General features: G+C 45.6%; 1 protein-coding gene across 2 annotated transcripts in view; it reads left to right on the top strand.

Moving 5' to 3' along the window:
• The window catches only part of LOC117638929 (pregnancy zone protein-like), a 77,726-nt gene that overhangs the window by 26,462 nt on the left and 34,041 nt on the right, over positions 1–17,223 (top strand). For both annotated transcript variants that reach the window (XM_034374165.1, XM_034374156.1), the window contains exons 6-15: positions 447–683; positions 1,537–1,714; positions 2,138–2,326; positions 3,838–3,936; positions 4,222–4,503; positions 7,350–7,625; positions 9,559–9,613; positions 14,125–14,311; positions 15,660–15,774; positions 16,526–16,697. In XM_034374165.1, the coding sequence (XP_034230056.1) occupies positions 447–683; positions 1,537–1,714; positions 2,138–2,326; positions 3,838–3,936; positions 4,222–4,503; positions 7,350–7,625; positions 9,559–9,613; positions 14,125–14,311; positions 15,660–15,774; positions 16,526–16,697 (1,790 nt within the window). The remainder of the gene's footprint in view (positions 1–446; positions 684–1,536; positions 1,715–2,137; positions 2,327–3,837; positions 3,937–4,221; positions 4,504–7,349; positions 7,626–9,558; positions 9,614–14,124; positions 14,312–15,659; positions 15,775–16,525; positions 16,698–17,223) is intronic.

The raw sequence follows: 17,223 nt of genomic DNA, 5'->3' as shown, positions 1-17,223 counted from the left end.
TAAAATAGCCTGTTACAAGGGGTCCCCAACGGGTGAAAATTGGTGCCTTTAAAAGTGCTGAAAGTCGGTGAACGCTGGTAGAAAATTAATTTTAAGAGTCATAAAAGTCATCTAAGGGTCAAAAAGTCATTAAAATGTCAAAGAGTCAACAAAGTTCCGTGGCAAAACAGTCGCAAGAAGTCGAAACAGATAATAAAGAAGTCAAAAAATCACAAGAGAGTCAAAAAGACACTTTTGACTTTAAGTCAGTTTACGCTCGCCGGTTCGTTAGGTGACCCCTTGGCCAGAGCTGTGCAAACCCATCCGTGTGCATCCGCATCCATCCGCACGGTCCAGGGTGAGCCGGTCAAGCGGTGGCTGTACGAAGTGTGGCCGGCCGACTGGGCGGTTGGCGCATGCCCTTGGCCTGTAACCATGAATTAAGACACGAATTCACTTCTCTCCAGGTACACCTACGGGAAGCCAGTGGTTGGCAAGGCCACGGTGCGGGCCCCACTGCCGTACTACTGGACCAACCCCTTCTCGGCGCACACGTTCCCTGTGCCGGGCGGTGCTGCGGAGAATGCCTCGACCTCCACGACCATCTCCACCACACCCAGGCCGCCGAGACCCACACACGTCGAAAAAGTGGTCCCGATTGACGGCAGTGCCACGGTCGAGTTCGACATGAAGGAGGACCTCAAGTAAGCTGAAGGCAATGCGTCTGTTATTCCAAGGGAGATATTGAGATCAATTCAGGAATCACATAAGCCTTTTTATGGCTGCTTATTGTACGAAACGTTTAACATCAGCAATGTCAGTGACCCTCAAAAGATTGCGTTTGGGTACAGAAAACGACGCCTCCTAATAGAACAATACTTACTAACTGTCAGTGCTGATCCAAGACAATCCTAACTGCTCAGGGGTTTCAGAGGAGGCTAAAACTGCTCATTAGCTCTTTTCAGTAAGCAGCGAATCATGATATCACTGAAATACAGCTTCCACGTTTATGTGCAAGGTTTATACTTTTTAACAAGTCCATTGCCAAGAAATTTGAAGCAGCATGTTGGCGTCACAGAATTTTATAAGAAATAGCTTTTTACGTCGTACAATCTGCGCTGACAGCTAGGATCGTCTTGGATCAGCACTGACAGTTAGGATTACCCTAGGCCGGGGTAATATGAGACAATTTCGGGGTAATATGAGACGCATGATTTTTATCGTTAGAATTATAATGCTCGTGGCATTTGATGACTCATCCCTGTCAAACTTCACGGCGAAAAATGGTACAAACAAAGAGTAATTATTTTTTTACGGCAGTGGCTCTCTTTGTGGCCGAATAGCGAGCTCAGAGTGAATCTTACGCAATCCAAACTCCGTCTCATATTACCCCGAAATTGTCTCATATTACCCCGGCTTACGGTATTCTATTCGGAGGCGTCGAAAATAGTGCAGAAGTTCGGTAGTGTGCCAGGCAATTTATTGACCAAACTTGTTAAGGACTTTTTCCGTCCTTTTTTTTTCTGCCAGTGTGTTAACATCACTTTGCTTTCGCAGACTGGAAGACCACGATTGGAACCACGTGAACTTCGAGGTGTCTGTGGTGGAGGACGTGACGGGCCGCGTGCTCAACGCCACGGACGTGGAGGGCACGCAGGTCCGGCGGCACGACTTCGAGTTGCAGTTCGTGGACACCTCGGACACTTTCCAGCCGGGGAAGCTTGTCATAGCCAAGGTTAGGTTAGGTTCAGTGCGGTCTTCTGCGCCACTGTGCTATGATCTTCAATTTCGTATCAGAAAATACCGAAGTTAAACGGAAATTCTTTTCTTGAAAGTAGTACAACTTACTAAGTGTTTTTGTACAAATATTGTCCGAGATGATGCAATTTTTAGTGCAGATGAATATTGCGCATAAATTTATCCGTACTTTCCCCCTAAATTAGAAAAACTGTGCAGTTTCTCGTGCAAACATCCAACATAAATTTCAGTAAAAGAATAACAGTAACTGCTTGTAAAATAACGGTACATAACATGAAGTGTCAAGTTAAATTTTTATTCCTTTTGTCTTTATTTTTCTGTAACGCAATGTTAAAGCAATCTGTTCGCCTCTTCATCAACGTGCGCTCACACACGATCTCACCCGGCGTTCCTTCTGCAGGTGAAAGTGACGGATCTTGAAGGCAGCCCCATCCACGACGACAAGAACCCCGTCGAGTTGAAGTACAGTTACAATCACGGATGGGAAGAACTCGAGCAGAAATCGCTACCGAAGCAAACGGTTCCGCCGACGGGCATCGTGACGTTCGAACTGGAGCCGGAGAAGAACAAGTCACAGATCATATTGACCGTGGGTACATCTTTGTGTGTCGCCGTTACCACTGAGAAACGGTTGACTTATTACATAACGTTTTCCATGGCTCTGTTCTTGTTGCTTAAGGGGGGACCCTGGTGAAACTTTCAAGTAGGCTTCAAAATAATCCCAGGAAGTTGAAACTTTGCTTAGTTATGAGGTTCATTATGGTGAGTTCCCAAAATAAAATTCAATCCAAAATGTTGAACGGTCTCTGAGAAAAGTGGCTTTTTAGTGTTTTTTGGAGCGTTGGGGAAAAATCTTCCTGCGTCTTTCATTGGGACGGAAAGTCTTGAAAATTTTTTTGGGTTATCCTAAAGATGTATAGGAGAGATTTTAGTGACGGAATTTTCAAATTCAACTTCTGTCCTGAGATATGAGTTTTCAAATTTCAACATTTAAAAAAAAGTGATTTTTTTCCCTTTTTTCAAACTTTTAGGTGTATTTTTAAAAAAGTAGAGCTGATATCAAGATTCCGTCACTAAAATTTGTCGAATAGTCATCATTGAATAGAGTCCATGCAAGACGACTCATGTAGGTGTCAACTAGGAACGCAGGAAGTCTTTCTACGACAAAATTTTTTGTCGACTGAGCAAAGCTGTGAAGTTGAGCGTAGAAGCCAACGACAACTGATCTCAATGTTATTTCCTTCGAAATGATAAAGAAACTACCCACTTAGCTTAAAGGGGTTCAACCTGTTGAATCTGAAACCTTCTATGCACATTTTTATCTATGAACTTTGAAAATACTATTTTTTGGAATTTTGGCGATTTTTTCACCAGGGTCCCCCTTTAATACACACGAAATGTCATGAAGCATTTATTTTCCCACGAGCTATGGAATTTGAAGTTCATCGCTACAAATCCAAAGGTCAGACTTCTCGCCACTCCAGGGCCAAGACATAAAAGTCTCGCCAAGATTTAGTCAGACCTGAAAGTCTCGCCAAAATTTGGTCAGACAAGAAAGTCTCGCCAAAAAACGGTCATACACAAAAGTCTGACCCCGAAATTGCGAGACTTTTGTGTCTGACCGCTACCTAAAGGCCGAAATGCGCCGGACGGTTACGGCCTAAAGGCTGTGGTCAGACACAAAAGTCTCGCCATTTTGGGGTCAGACTTTTGTGTATGACCGTTTTGTGGCGAGACTTTTTTGTCTGACCAAATTTTGGCGAGACTTTCAGGTCTGACCAAATCTTGGCGAGACTTTAATGTCTCGCCATAATTTGGCGTGAAGTCTTTCCATCCAAATTGCAGTGATCCGACGGTGATACAATTTTCTTTCCGCCTGGAAACACATTTTGTCTGATGCCTTGAGTTTTCAGTGCGCTTAAAAAAATACTATATTTAGCTACGGAATATATAATGACGAGCTCTCAAGCCATCAGATACGATCCTGTATTTGCGTTTTGAATCGTAGGCCAAAATGTTCCGCGCCATGAAGCTTTAAGTATGTCTACACTATTATTATCTGTGTAGGATCATTTTTGTACATTTTATGTTTGGTTTCAGGCTGTTTATTGCAACAACACCGCCGTCCAATACATTAGCGCACTCGAGGAGGGGGAAAGTCAGAACCTTAGCGTAGAGATGGTGCAAGAAAGCGTTAATGTGAGTGATAACTGGGCGTAAGAATAATGCTGAGGGATCTACTCCCTTATTCATAACAAAGTTTCGGTATGAACTCCTCGTAGTCACGAAGAATTTCTTTGAATTTTGACAAATTCCATGAACTGTGAAGACTTGGCTACAGTTCAGGATTGTCGTTCCAATTTCGGTGAACAAATCCTTTGGAGTTGCTTCACCTTGGCACACAATTCAGTCCAGTCGACAGAGGAGCAAGGTATTAATCTGAGTGTGTCCTTTCCTCTTCTTCGCCACCGTTGGGTCATCCAGGTCGGCGACGACATCCTGGTGCGGGTGATCGCCAAGGTGCCTCTGCGCCAGGCCACGCTGGTGGTGCAGGGCCCGCTGGGACTGCGGTCGGTGCGCGACGTTCCCGCCGCGCTGGACGCCGAGCAGGACTCGAAGCAGGACGCAAAGGCGGGCACCACGGTGCGCGTCCGCGCCACTGCCGACATGGCCCCCGCCTCGCGCGTCGTGGTGTACGGAGTGACGGCGGACGGCCTCCTGGCGGCCGACGTGACGGCCGTCAAGGTCAACGCGACCCTCGCGCCGGTAAGCGCGTTTGTTTACTACCAACACTGAAAATCTACCGGCGTGACTTCGTGCCGCTGCAGGGGCGTGAAGAAAGTGTCAGGCCATTAAACGGCATGACACAAAAGTCACGCCAAAAATCGGCGTGACTCCAAAATTCACGCCAATTTTTGGCGTGAATTTCTTGTCATGCCGCTTTTTGGCGTGACTTGCCTCAGAAAACGCGTTGTCAATCACGCCAAATGAGGGCGTGACTCACATGTCACGCCGTTTTTCGGCGTGAATTTCGTGTCACGCCAATTTTTGGCGTGACTTTTTGTCACGCCATAATTTGGCCATGTGTCCGACCATTACGTTTTCAGTGAACCACATACACAAAAATGCCGTACCTTTGCACGGAAAATGTACATACGAATATTGTACGGAAGAACGAAAACAAGTACGGAACGTCCGTACTAGTGCACTCTCAGACTGTTATTGACTTTTTGTCTATTGGTAAATAGTTATTTACACAGCAATAAAAAGTACTATTTCCTCTATAACAATGTAAGTTTTTTAGCAGATGATACGTTCACGTATCAGCGTGCTTGTACTCTCGTGCAGAGAGTACCGAGTTTCCGGCTAGCCAGGCGGCAGTTGCCTCGTTGCCTGACTAGCAAGCCTAGAAGAGACCGCGCGCCTCGCCGGCAAGGCAGCGGCTGGCTGGCCTGCCTAGAAGATTATGAGCGGAGGGCCCCCAGCGTGCCGCGCCGCGCGTGCCGTCGCCCGCCGCTCATGGATCGGGGCGCCTGCGGGGGCTCGGGTTGCGCGCGGGGCGTATAACCTCGACACCCAGCTATCTAGTACTCCTGAAGTGCGTCCCTCACGTTGCGTGGTGCCGCTCCCCTTCCTCTCGTCACGAGACGCTGCTAGCACGCATCGCGTAGCTGCCCCCTTCGCCCATTCCCTTGCCGAGACGCCACGTCCCGCCGCGCCCCGCCACACCCCGCAGCAGTCTACACACACACGCACATGAGCCTTGAGTGCGTAGAACGCATAGTGCAGCGCCCCTCCGAACTCCTGCCCCTCTCGAGAAGTAGCGCGTCGGCAGTCGGCAGTGTGCGCCACTCTTGCTTATCTATCTGTCTTGAGGTCGGGTTCGGGTGGCGCGCCGGGCGGCCGGCCCCGCTTGGAGATGTGGCTGACACGCCGCGTGCCGCAAGGCGCCTTGCCCTAGTACCGAACACAACTTTTACGGGTATTGAGTATTTATGTGATTAGCCACCAAATTGTGCATCCTCGCGTTGAAACAACGAAAATGATATCCAACACAAGTGGTATCGGACATATAAGTGCCCCACCGTCATTGCATACATGTTTAACACAAAACAATGACACGTTAGGATATTCAAAAGTTATACTAAATATGAAATTTTCATGAATTACCATGTGTAAGAAATTTGTCAAAAAAAGAGTTCCGAGTGTTTACTCTTTGAAATAAATTGACAAAATGTCACATTCATCCATTTCAATAAACATTCTCATAAGTATCATCTGCTTTCACGTTAGCGTTAACGTTTTTTTTTTTCGTTACATTGGCTCAAAGCCAGTTTGCCATTGACAAAGAGTCAAAACGCTATTGAATTCAAAAAACATCAATAATCGATGATAATTTAATATTTATAGTGAACAATATTGTACATGGTCACAAAGGAAATCAAGAACCTATATATAGCCCCAATCCGACTGACTGACTGACTCACTCACTCACTCACTCACTCACTCACTCATAGAAATGTTTGGGGCATCTAGGTACAATTAAAGAGGTCATTTCATGGCCCTATACCATAATTTGGAGACTACTCTAAAATCGTTAACGGTTCGTAAATTACGAAGTATTTTCTTCCTAAACTTTTGTATCTGAAAAATACTTGGTCATCACAAGCTAATTTTGGTTGCAAAGCCTGAAATAGCCACTTAAGTTTGCAGAGTGTGCGTCTGTAGGTGCACTGGCAAAATTAAAGCGTAGTATTACCCTCTGTTTTCAAGCGTAATCTGGTTACGCTTGAAATCAAGCGGGTTACGCTTGAAATCAAGCGTAACAGGCTCATCTGCCAACATTCCCCCTATCTTAATACACTGTTAAAATTAATATCCGGAATAAACGACGGATCCTTCGGCAAAAAAATTGCCAACGGTTCCTTCGTTAATTTACGAAGCTCTTCGTATATTTACAAAAACCTTCGTTATTTTTTTGAAAGATCTCTGCTGATTTTCCAATTACAATGGAAATTTACGAAGCACCTTCGTAAATCTACAAAGATCCTTCGTAAATTTACAGGGAACCTTCGTTTATAAACAAAGAAACTTCGTTAATATACAGAGATTCTTCGTAATTATACGTCTGGAATTAACGACGGATCCTTCGGCAAAAAAATTGCCAACACTTCCTTCGTTTATTTACGAAGGTCCGCCGTAGATTTACGAAGACCCGTCGTAGATTAACGAAGCCCGTCGCAAATTTACGAAGCCCTTCGTAAATTTACAACAGATTTTGTAAATTTACGATTTTTCTTCGTAAATTTACAAAGAACCTTCATGAATTAACGACGAACCTACGTTGATTTACAAAAGTTCCTGTAGGAAAGAAACATTTACAGTGCACTTTTGGACATTCGCAAAAACCCTTCGTAAAATAATCCGTCGTAAATTCACAACATATTTTTTACAGTGTACATAGGGGAGTTTCTAGTCTAGGCTTGAATTCAAGCGTAACTTCTTCAAGCGTAACTTTATGCTTGACTCAAGCATAGAGTTACGCTTTAGTTTTACCAGTGTGTGTGTACTAAGTGTGATGTCGATTGAAGTGAATCTGAATCATGTGGCAGGTTGGGGTACGCATCCTGCCGGGCCGCAGCGAGCCGGGTCGCGCAGTGGAGGTGTCGCTGACGGCGCGGCCCAACGCCACGGTGGCGCTGCTGGCCGTGGACCAGAGCGTGCTGCTCCTGAAGCAGGCCAACAACGGCGTGACGGCCGCCGACGCCAACAACGAGCGCCTCAGCTACGAGTCCAAGTCCAAGAGGCCGTGGCTGGGGTCCGGGGCGGAGAGCCTGCTGGGGAAGTGGAGGCGCTGGTGGTGGTACTCCCCGGAGGAGGTGCTGGAGGTCAGTGGGCCGGAAGACCGGTGCACGGTTTGCGCGACTCGTTGAAAAACAAGGACGGGTTTTTAGGGGTTCCCAAGAACCCCTATTGTCCGAGGTCCGTGGATTCCTTCCCCCCCCCCCCTCTCCGATTTTCAAATAAACTGCGCTAAACTATTTCAACCATGGAAAAAACGATAATTCCAATTTTTTTCGATAATTCATCGTGGAAATTTTCCGTAAACTAGAAAAACATAAATTTGCAACAAACGAAAACGAGAACCGTTAATGATATGAAAAAATTGTTCAAATAAACAAGGTAGGTTTACGCCAGACCGCGTCTTGTCGTAACAGGCTTCGCGATGTTTCGCTGCCTGTTCCTCCAATCCGCGCCTGGCGTACCTTCCTTGGCCTGCGGCGCTAGCCTGCCTTCGGCAGGCAATAGCTTGTCCACCGTCGCTTACTTCTAACTTGTTGCATGCGGGGGGGCTCCGCCTCCAGACCCCCCTTCCTTCTAGGTAGAGTTGCTTCATCTACAGATAGCATGATCTTGACCCTTGTAACCTTTGAACTTATCGAGGCTGGGGGGCTCCGCTCCCCAGACCCCCCCATCTTCAAGACAATGGGCATCCTGCCTGCAGAAAACTCGATTTTTCGCCGTTTTTAGGTGTTTTTCGGCTATTAAAACTGAACCAGTTGAGCTACGATGGTGAGATTTCGCGTGTGCCGAGCCAAGGACATGCCTAAAAAGTGTGCAAAATCTCACCGAGATCGGCCGAGCCGTTCAGGAGGAGTAGTGCGGACAGACACACACACACACACACACACAGACAGACAGACAGACAGGAAAAACTTTTCAACCCCACTGGAGTAACAGGCTTCGCTATCGCTCAGCCAAAAATGTGCCACTCCTCAAAACTAAACCTCCTGCCTCATCAAAGTAACAAGAAATCGTCTGTGTGCTGAGCAAATGGTTAAAACATGAAAAAAAAAATCTCCATGGCAACGGCATGGTCCCATCGTACCACCCGTCAAAATTCAAAGCCGCCGATAAAGAAAAATCAAAACGCCGTGAAATTCGAAAATGCTAATGCTAACGCATTGCACGGTGTTCCGACGTTGGAACATCTTTAAAGTCTGTCACCAGTAAAAAGTTCGTAGCAGAAACGACGCATCAAATTAATTTTCGTGGGTTGGCACCGATTTGCTTGCCGTCTGCGCCCTTTTGAAAATCGCGAGGCTGAAAAACCGAGTAGGCGCGCATTGAAACTGCCCCTCCATTGTTGCTGAGGTTGGATTGTTTGGCTTGGCATGCTTTTAAAGGCTGCGGTTGTCTTGTCATGTTTTCCTCAATTCTGTGGAACAGTTCTCACTCACAACGTAAAAACAGCACGATGGTTGGTTTGACAAACTTCATAAACTCGGGAGGGGTGATTTCGGAACGCGGGTGACTTTCGTTTGGCAAACATGAGCACTTTAAGTCGCGAGATGGAGTGAGGTGGTCGTGGTGTTAACTGAATCAGGTTCGACCAGAACTCTTTTCTTTTGGTTAGTTTGAATTTAGCGCATGCGCACTTTGAATTTTTTGGATTTTCTCTTGTTGACACTGGCACGGTCCAATACATGGCTATTTCAAAATAGCCAAATGTGAAAATGGCGTGCCTTGCAATGCGATTAGCATTGGAATTTTTTTTTTAAACAATGAAAGATGGAACACTTCAAAGGGATTCCTTGGAAGCCTGCGCCCATTCCAAGGAGGCTCCCTTGTTTTCCAAGGCCAGTCCCTTGTTTTCTTGGTCAAGTTGTACACTGCACGCACAGTGGGCCGGAAGACCGGTGGAGGTGGTCAGGTTCCCGGAAGCGTTTAGAGCTCCAGTGTTGCTTAGCTGGACTCAAACCGAACGTGTGACCCCATCACTGGATTGCTCTCCTAACGCGCGCTGGTCTGTTTCCTCAGGACGCCGGTGTCGCCTACATGTCGAATGCCAACGTGGTGCGGAGGGAACCACCGCGTAAGTTTATGCGCGAGTCTTATGGAAGACAACGTTAGTTAGCGGCTTCGTTGGCCATATCGAGGGGTCCTTTTACAAAAGATCTTATCTGGACGTTCCCCCCAAGAGAATCTGATCTTAAACGCATTCGAATTTCACTCATTTTGATCATTTGCGGCGGATACGAGAGTAAGCGGATTACATTTCTTCATGCCAGGGAGGAGGAGGGGAGATGAAGCGAGCGCGTTTTGGGCTGTCCGAGGCGTGCACGGGTAGTGCCGAGCGGAGCTGGCCGGGCCGGCCGAGCCGAGCCGGGCGCCGAGCCGAGCGCCGAGCCGAGCGCGACCCGAGCGGCTCGGGCCGAGCCGAGCGCCGGCCGACGAGCAGCCCGACAGCCCATGGCGCGCAGTAAATACATCAATCTAGGAGTAATTTTTACGTGCCGCGTTAATGTTATAGGCCTATACTGGGTGAAAAAGTACGAGGAACACGCCTGTGCAAACGGTTTGATCGCGCGGCGTCTAGTTTGGGTTTCCATAGCCCTCCACTGTGGCCCCCCAGTACCCCCGAGTTGAATGGAGGGCTATGGAAACCCAAACTAGACGCCGCGCGATCAAACCGTTTGCACAGGCGTGTTCCTCGTACTTTTTCACCCAGTATAGGCCTATAACATTAACGCGGCACGTAAAAATTACTCCTAGATTGATGTATTTACTGCGCGCCATGGGCTGTCGGGCTGCTCGCCGGCCGGCGCTCGGCTCGGCCCGAGCCGCTCGGGTCGCGCTCGCCTCGGCGCTCGCCTCGGCGCCCGGCTCGGCTCGGCCAGCTCGGCCCAGCTCCGCTCGGCACTACCCGTGCACGCCTCGGACAGCCCAAAACGCGCTCGCATATCCCCTCCTCCTCCCTGTTCATGCAAATGTTGGTTTGATCTTCTATCTTCAGATTAAAGTGAAAAAAAATCACAAAATATATTGATTCGAAGCTGTACCGTAAACCGAGGTAACTTGAGACAATATTGCACGTTATTTGGACCGTGTGTCCGCAACACTTCTCTCACCAACCCGAATCCCAACTGTGTTTAGTTTCACGTGATAACATACGGTTTGGACCTCATGAAGTTTTTGGGGGTCACCTAAAATGAGAGTAATGGGCCTCTAAAGTTGTCTCAAGTTACCCCGTCATTTGGGGTAACTTGAGACACACCTAGGTTTCACTTTGCTTTTTCACGGAAGTGGGGTTTTTGCCAGTCCATACTGATTTTCTGAGGCATTTAACTTATTTTCAATGAAAAGTACTACTTGTGGAATATATTAGAAGATTTTTGATTCTAATATTAAGATTTTTTCATTAATGTTACATTTGGTAATTTGAGGGATAACGGCACTTCAGAAGCGCAACGATTCTCCCATTTCACATCCAACCCTGTCAACTAAATACAGCGATTCTCTCATTTCACATCAAACCCTCACTGTGGGAAAAATCACAGTAAATCCTGTAGTGATTAGTACAGCTGTCACTGTAGTCCAGAGTACAGGATTTACTGTACCTTTTTTACATGATCCACTGTACTTTGTACGGGATTTACTGTACCACAGGAGTGGAGTGCGGAATATCCTGTACAAGGTACAGTAAATACTGTAGCCAGGCACAGTAAATCCTGTGTTCTGAACTACAGTAAATCCCGGCAAAAAAATTTAACGGGATTCACTGTGGTATTTTCGCACAGTGCTGACACCTGTTAAGACATTTTTCGTTATTTCTACGTACACAAGTCCATTCCTGCAAAGGTATAAACTCTTAGTCAATTTTTAAAATTTGCTCAAAATCTCTTAACTACTTTTACAGTTGTTTTTCTTTAAAAAAAATCGACGGTTCTTGGGCTACTCTACAAATCAAAGAGTGTACATGGTACGCTCTAACTGGAGCATGCCTGCAAGCACGCTCTAACTAGCGCATGCCTGCCAAGCATGCACTTACTAGTGCATACATGCCATGTACACGCTAACTGAAGCATACATTTACTGCATAAGGGATAGGGAGTTTTCTGCATCAGGAAGCGTGTACATGGCATGTATGCACTAGTTAGTGCATGCTTGGCAGGCATGCGCTAGCTAGAGCGTGCTTGCAGGCATGCTCCAGTTAGAGCATACTATGTACACTCTTTGATTTGTAGAGTATAAGTAGTCCGATTTCAATGACACTTAGCTCGTTAGAAAGGTAATTACATTCCCCATCTTTTGAGACTTCAAGATTTATTATGTCTCATCTGGTCCGTGAGTAGTTGAGAAAACACTCCAACTTTAAGGTGCATATCCACTTGGGACCCTCTACACTGTCTAAAAACGTGATTCCCGATCAAATGCGGCTTAGTTTTGATCTTAGAACGGAGAGGTCCGTTACTTTAAACCACCCTGTATTACAAGGAGGTGCCAGCGTCAAGTTACGCCACTCAACTTCCGTCAAATTCATTGAAATTTGGTGTCTCAAGTTACCCCGCACAGTCACCATTTTCTATAAAAGTCAGTATTACCCGATGAATGATGGGTTTCCCTCAAAACCAATGCTACATTTAGAATGTTGAAATAATAGGAATGAAAGACACCATGGTCATTTGGGTCTCAGCAAGACGTGTTTCGAGTACCAAGGGAGACTTGTAACACTTCTCTAAAATTGTTAAATTTACTAAAATTGAAAAATCGTTATAGAACTGACCAGTTTGGTCAAACGCTCAATCGTCTTTCCAAACAAGTATGAAAAAAAGTGCTGGGGCAGTTTTGACCTCCGAATGTGCCGAGCCAGGTGGCAGCTCCAAAAAGGTGGAAAAGCAGAAGTGTCTCAAGTTACCCTTGCTGTCTCAAGTTACCCCGGTTTACGGTATTATACACTGTAAAAAATATGTTGTGAATTTACGACGGATTATTTTACGAAGGGTTTTTGCGAATGTCCAAAAGTGCACTGTAAATGTTTCTTTCCTACAGGAACTTTTGTAAATCAACGTAGGTTCGTCGTTAATTCATGAAGGTTCTTTGTAAATTTACGAAGAAAAATCGTAAATTTACAAAATCTGTTGTAAATTTACGAAGGGCTTCGTAAATTTGCGACGGGCTTCGTTAATCTACGACGAGTCTTCGTAAATCTACGGCGGACCTTCGTAAATAAACGAAGGAAGTGTTGGCAATTTTTTTGCCGAAGGATCCGTCGTTAATTCCAGACGTATAATTACGAAGAATCTCTGTACACTGTTAAAAAAGTTATGAATTTTCAAAGCAATTTTGATGACAATTTTACGAATACGGATATGAATTTTACAAACATTGCAATTTTCATAACTTGATGCGAAAATTCGAAACAATTTCGTAAAATTGACAATTGTTGGTAATTTTAAAACCATGTTCTGAAAATTGCGAATCTTAAATGTTGATTTTGAACACACAATAGTAATTTTACGAATCCGATTGTAAATTTCATAACTAGCTCAGGAGGCGTGGCCAAGGGGCGCTGGTAGAGTCATCAGTAGCTGACCCTCCGCCTCCCGTGGGACGTGGTAGCACAGCGGTAAAGAGCGTGCACCACAAGTCAAAGATCCCGGGTTCGAAACCCGCTGATCAAAAGCAGATTCGGTTCAATAAATGGCATAAGGCCGCTTGGATGTTCATATACATGAACACTTAGTTGTCCTTTTGCTTAACTGCTCTAAAATGACCTCGCAAACGCGAATATGAATTTTCATAACATGACATGAATTTTCATAACGTGATTGTAAAACAATTTACAATCATTTGTGATTTTAATTTTCATAACAATTGTTTGTGAAAAAAAATGCCAACCAATGTTATGAAAATTACAACTGATTTTTTTAACAGTGTATATTAACGAAGTTTCTTTGTTTATAAACGAAGGTTCCCTGTAAATTTACGAAGGATCTTTGTAGATTTACGAAGGTGCTTCGTAAATTTCCATTGTAATTGGAAAATCAGCAGAGATCTTTCAAAAAAATAACGAAGGTTTTTGTAAATATACGAAGAGCTTCGTAAATTAACGAAGGAACCGTTGGCAATTTTTTTGCCGAAGGATCCGTCGTTTATTCCGGATATTAATTTTTACAGTGTATGATCAAACTGAGTGAGATTCGCCTGCGTTTAAGATGAGATTCTCTCGGCAGGGGGGGAGGGGGACGCCCAGATAAGGTCTTCTGAATAGGACCCCTCGATATTGTGCAGAACGTAAGGCCCCTACACGAGGGACGAGGGGTGAATCACTCTTGAACTCGGTGTGCTCACAAGTTTAAAAAGGCGAAATTCTCTAGTTTTTTGACCGATGTAACGTCGAGTGCCGTTAAAAACGCTAAAGAAAGCCTTACAACGTTTAAAATTGTGAAATTCATGAGTAAAGCAAGGTGCACTCACCCGTACTTGTATATACTCATGTGTATACACCAGAACGCTTAGTGATTCACCCCTCGCCCCAATATCGTCAGCGCGCTTGCAAGTGAGTGTCCTTCACGGGGATTAGCAGTGTGCTCCTGTTTGCAGAGGCGCTCTATGCGGTCGACGACATCATCGACATCCGCGCTCCAGGCGCCCCAGGCGCGGCGCCCGGAATGGCGGTGCCTCCCATGGCCGCGTCGGTGGGCTCCGGCGACGCAGGCGGGGCAGCTCCTCCGCCCAGGCTGCGCACGCTCTTCCCGGAGACGTGGCTGTGGGAGAGCTTTAATGCTGGGTAAGTCAGTTCCTCTGGTCATGAGGTGTGCGTGTCGAAGTCTTCCATCTCCGAGCCCCACCTCCGCACTTCCATGACATGAAGAGTCTCACGCCGCTCCGATGTAGTCGAGTCAGACCTCACAATCGTCAAATTTGTATTGTATTTCTTCTGTTATGTTAAGTGACGCACAGATATACACTAAATGCTTATGGACTTTATGGCCGTATTTGTGCATAGTGAAGTTACGTACAAATTTGTACATAAGTTCTGTATGCACAAAAACGGCCATAGCTATGGACAATAAAGTACATAAAACATTTCGTGTGTACATGTTTCATTTTGGCTAGACTTCACTAGGCAAACTATGCCAATTAGTAAGTTAGCTTCGCTGACGGGTTTCCGAGTGCCTGTGCGCTAGGCAACCTAGCGGGCACCGGCGTGCGTTGCGTTGCCGAGCCACGAGCCATTCAGTCGTCCTGATATACAATACTGACCACTACACACTAAACTCTTATGCACTTTTTTTATGCATAGTTACGCATGCACAGATACGTCCATATGTTATGTTTAATATTATGCATCACTGTGTACATTGTACATTTTATGCAGGAAGATGCATAAAAAGTACACAGTGATGCATAATTTTATACATACCTTATGGACGTATCTGCGCATGCATAACTATGCATAAAAATGCATAATTATGCATTCAAAGTCCATAAGAATTTAGTGTGTATAGATCGTATTTTTACTAGGTTAACCTTAAAAATTCAGAGTTAAATAGAAATAGTAAATACAGGCAAATAACGAATACGTTTATAAAATTACGAGTCTATTATGATGGTATTCATGCAAAATAAAGTTCAAAAATACGACTTTTCCTACCTATGTGGTAGTGCATGCAGAGGGGCCAAGTTCCTGGCCGACCAAGGTGCCCAGATTCTGGGCACCTTTATGTCACCTTAGGCGCTTCTGAGCCACGGGTGAAGGTAGGTTCATTAATGGTTTGTCCACTCCGAGACTAGTGACAAAGGTGCCCAGAAACTGGGTGACTTGGCACCCTAAAAAGTGGTGTCAGTGACAAAGGCACCCAGTTTCAGGGCATACCCACTGAAGAGTGTAGGCGTGACAGGTAATTCACGGCCAAGAGCGGCGCGACCAGCGAGTCACGCCGTTATGTGGCTTGATTGTCCCATAGGGATTGGTGCTTACGACGCGTTTTATAGGGAAATTCACGCTGTTTTTCGGCGTGACACTTCATTCATAGACCTACTCAAACGTGTGTATTCCGTTCAAACTCAATTCACCTGTGTCTTTTTTGCCACAAATTTTCATTTTTATTTTAGCGAACAATTAATTTTTACAGCGCTGACGGAAATGTGACCCTCAAGAGAATCGTACCGGACACCATCACGTCGTGGGTCGTGTCCGCCCTGGCCATAGACCCGGTACAGGGGCTGGGACTTAGCGAGCCGACCAAGGTAATTTTACAAACATGGGGTTGAAGAATGAACTATAATTAAGGTGGTTTATCTAAACGCAATTTCAAATGCTGAGGTTGAGGGTAGTCAACGCAACACTGCAAATGCGAAGGCAATACTTAAGTACATTTTTTGGCGATACAATTGAGTATTGCCAATCGGCGATACACAGAAGTATCGCCAACATTTGGCGATACTTTGGAGTACTTCCGAAACCCCGCGGCATTAAACTAAGAACTTGTCCCATTGATTTGTTCAACGTTTACTGCCAAATTGTGGCAATACTCCAAAGTATCGCCAAATTGCAATACTCCAAAGTATCGCCAAATTTTGGCAATCCTTTTGTGTATTGCCGTTTTGAAGGCAATACTTTTCCGTAAGGCCCTTTATTGGCGATACTCAATTGTATCGCCAAAAATGGTATTAAAAGTATCGCCTTTGGATTTACAGTGAACGCACACTAAATTCTTATGGACTTTTTAAATGCATAAGGACGCATTTGTTATGCATAGTTATGCATGCGCAGAAACGTCCATAAGGTATGTATGAAATTATGCATCACTGTGTACATTTTATGCATTTTCCTGCATAAAATGTACACAATGCATAATATTATTCATAACGTATGGACGTATCTGTGCATGCATAACTATGCATAAAACAGTCCATAAGAATTTACTGTGCGCATGATGAGTGCATTACATATCCTCAAAATACCTCCTACAGTTCAAAGTGTGCTGTCGCGTTGCAGCTGACGGTCTTCAGGCCGTTCTTCGCCGCCCTGAACCTCCCCTACTCGGTGATTCGAGGCGAGACAGTGCAGGTGCCTGTCATCGTCTTCAACTACATGGACCAGGACACCACGGCCACGGTGACGCTGCACAACGAGCTCGGGGAGTTCGAGTTCGCCGGCAACGCGACCGGTAAGGTTTTGGACTGCACGGACTGCACAAAACGAGAGCACGGAGATACAGTAAGTGATACACACTAAATTCTTATGGACTTTTTGGCCCGTCCTGTTTATTTTTTGTAAAAAAAAAAATGACGGAGGGACGGGCATCCCTGCTGTGCGTCCGTCCATCCGTCCGTTCGTCCGAGGACTTCCCGTGGTCCGATCTTGACCAAATTTGGTATGCAGCCTCCTTGGGTGACCCTAAGAACCGCCCGGTGGCAGCAAATCCGATCCGAGCCCCGGGGGCGCTGCTGCAGGTGCATCATGGTGTACATGGGGTCGAGGAGGATTTCGGCAACGGATACAGCTAGCAGGGCATGTAGGGGTATTTTTGGAATCGGGGCGACGAGAAAAAACCAACGGTGCCAGTTACAAGCGAATCGGAGAAGTTTGGACCCGGGTTCAAATCCCAGTGGGGTATATTTTGAACATTCTTTTTATTCGCGTTTTTGCATTGTTTCTTCTGTTTTTGAGGGCGCTGATGACGAAAATAACAT

The sequence above is a fragment of the Thrips palmi genome, unplaced genomic scaffold (assembly GCF_012932325.1).
Source record: "Thrips palmi isolate BJ-2018 unplaced genomic scaffold, TpBJ-2018v1 HiC_scaffold_1, whole genome shotgun sequence".
Taxonomy (NCBI): Eukaryota; Metazoa; Arthropoda; class Insecta; order Thysanoptera; family Thripidae; genus Thrips; species Thrips palmi.
The sequence above is the reverse complement of the archived record's forward strand: the minus strand, read 5'-3'. Positions and strand labels throughout refer to the sequence as shown.